Below are 2,588 nucleotides of genomic sequence, written 5' to 3'. Positions count from 1 at the left end.
AATGAAAATCAATTATGCCTTGTATAACCTTTCCAATTTTCTTCAAATTATATCGGGTTCAATGCTTCATACGTAATTATTATGCTAATAGCAAAACTTTAACAAAAGGAGGAATTCCTTATTGTTTGTTTCGTACGAACTTTTACAATGGCTAGCATATATTAAACGAATTTAATATGTAATAACGTCTTTGTTAATGATCACAAAGGTTAATTACATAAGTTTTACATATTAAACAAAGTGATATTTTGGAATTCCAAACAAAATTTATTGTGTTATCCCTACTATAATATTATAAACGCGAAAGTAATTCTGTCTGTCTGTCTTTCTGTCTGTTACACTTTCCCCCTCTCAACCGATTTTGATGAAATTTGGCACAATCTTTAGACCCTGAGAAAGAACATAGGCTACCTTTTATTGCGAAAAAACACCACGCGGGCGAAGCCGCGGGCAGAAGCTAGTATCTAATAAGATTTTAAATGAGTGTTGTTTAATGGTATCTTATGAGTCAAGTTCTTAAAGATCACCGCCATAAGCATGGATATGCCGAATGTCTGATATGCCATCACAGAGATACTAATTTTGTATTTAAACTTGTTTTTGTTCCAATAATCTTCATTGATACGTTAAATATTTCACAGGCTTCTATACAAGGACTTTGCCGATAATTAATAATTATATTTATTTAGTAGTTATTAATATCTTAAGTAATTATTGAGCTATTCCCTTCTCGAAGAACAACAATAGAACTTTACAATCAAAGGCTACGTTGTAGTGTTACTCCTTGACAATAATACCTTTTATACTGCGAAACCTCAAAACAGAAACATTAAAACGCATTATATTTTGTTACAGATCCAACATTAAATACCGCTCGTAAAGTTGACATCTCCTGAAAATACTGCCGAGTTTTATAGCTGGAATTACTTCGATCGACAAGAATGAATGGCACCCTTAACTACACTGCACTTAATGTCACGGAGAAGTACAACGACACCCAAGATGGCGCGCCTCCCACCCAGCAAATACACAATTACGAAAACATAATCGACAACAAATGGGTCCAGACCAGTTTCTGCATCGTTTACACCATTATATTCGTGCTAGGGCTACTCGGAAACCTATTAGTCTGCTACGTCGTAATCCGAAACAGAGCCATGCAGACAGTCACCAACTTGTTCATAACCAATCTAGCTCTTTCTGATATACTACTTTGCTTATTTGCTGTCCCCTTCACTCCCCTATATTCGTTCCGGGGTTCCTGGAGTTGGGGCTCGTTATTATGCCACATGATGCCTTCCGCACAAGGTTGCAGCGTATACATATCCACTTTAACTCTTATGTCTATAGCTATTGATAGGTTTTTTGTAATCATATATCCGTTCCGACCGAGAATGAAAATAGAGACTTGTATCACAGTTATTATTATGATATGGACTTTTTCGGTGACGGTTACGTTGCCGTACGCGATATACATGACGTATTACGATTTGGAAATCGGTAGATTCTGTGAAGAGACTTGGCCGTCGGAGAAACTGCGGCGTATATTCGGATCGGTGACTTCTGTGCTGCAATTCGTGTTGCCGTTCACAGTGATTGCATTTTGCTATACGTGTGTCAGTTTCAAATTGAACGACAGAGCGAAAGCTAAAGCGGCGAGCAAAAATACAAGAAAGGAGGAGTTCGATAAAAATCGGAAGCGGCGCACGAATCAAATGCTCATAGCCATGGTGACGATATTCGGCTTGTCGTGGCTGCCTTTAAACGTTACAAATCTATATAACGACTACTATATCTACGCAATTCATTCGCGCTTTTACTTTTTGATATTTTTCATATGCCATGTGATAGCAATGTCTTCGACGTGTTACAATCCGTTCATATACGCGTGGATGAACGAGAACTTCCGCAAGGAGTTCAAGCAACTGATACCGTGTATAGATACGGGGGGTCAGTTGCGAGGGAACATACCGTTGCAGCAATTAGGGGCTTGTCAATCAGAGAAAACGTTCAATGGGAACACGGCGACGGACAGTTTTATGGGGTCGAGCTCGCAGAGGGGCACTTCATTCAGGCATAAAAGGAAGCCGAGTGCCGCCGCGGACGTTGAAAAGAGCGGCGTCGAATTAAACGAGGACCTTTTGAATGTGGACGTGAAACATTGTCACATTTCGACCAGTTACAACTTGAGAAGGGAGTCGGTAAAATTGCGGCTTATAAATGAGGAGTCGTTTGATGGCACTCCGACACAGAGTCAATTCTAACGGTTGATTGCCCGGGTACGTATGGTCTAATTTGTTTCAGCAAAGTTGCGTATTCTGACTAACTTTCGATCGTATGTTATTTTAATGTGGTATAGGCCCTTTTTAGCCAAGTAGGTAAAACAAATTTTCCATTATGGAAAACAACTTTAAAAATTAGTGTCCGTTTAATCATATATTGTTATCTACTTCAATTCTTCAATTTTAATGTATTCCAGAAACTTTTTACTTAAAAATCTCTATTTCCAGGTACGCTTTTGGAGACGTTCCCAGGTATGAGAAGAAACGAATATGGAGAGTTATCTAATGATATTTTTAGAATGATTT

General features: G+C 38.5%; 1 protein-coding gene across 1 annotated transcript; it reads left to right on the top strand.

Moving 5' to 3' along the window:
* Window positions 1-941: 941 nt before the first annotated feature.
* LOC149904202 (prolactin-releasing peptide receptor-like) lies at window positions 942-2,264 on the top strand. Its single transcript, XM_090108056.1, has one exon. The coding sequence runs from the start codon at window positions 942-944 to the stop codon at window positions 2,262-2,264; it is 1,323 nt and encodes a 440-aa protein (XP_089964182.1).
* Window positions 2,265-2,588: the final 324 nt, after the last annotated feature.

This window comes from Colias eurytheme, chromosome 12 (genome assembly GCF_061535395.1).
Source record: "Colias eurytheme isolate Ceu_HAF_F1 chromosome 12, ilColEury1 Martin Lab GWU primary, whole genome shotgun sequence".
Lineage (NCBI taxonomy): Eukaryota > Metazoa > Arthropoda > Insecta > Lepidoptera > Pieridae > Colias > Colias eurytheme.
Note: the sequence above shows the minus strand (reverse complement) of the source record. Positions and strands in the feature narration are given on the sequence as shown.

Bases quoted from the DNA above. Each gene is read 5' to 3' on its own strand.
- LOC149904202 (XM_090108056.1), top strand. From the start codon at position 942: ATGAATGGCACCCTTAACTACACTGCACTTAATGTCACGGAGAAGTAC.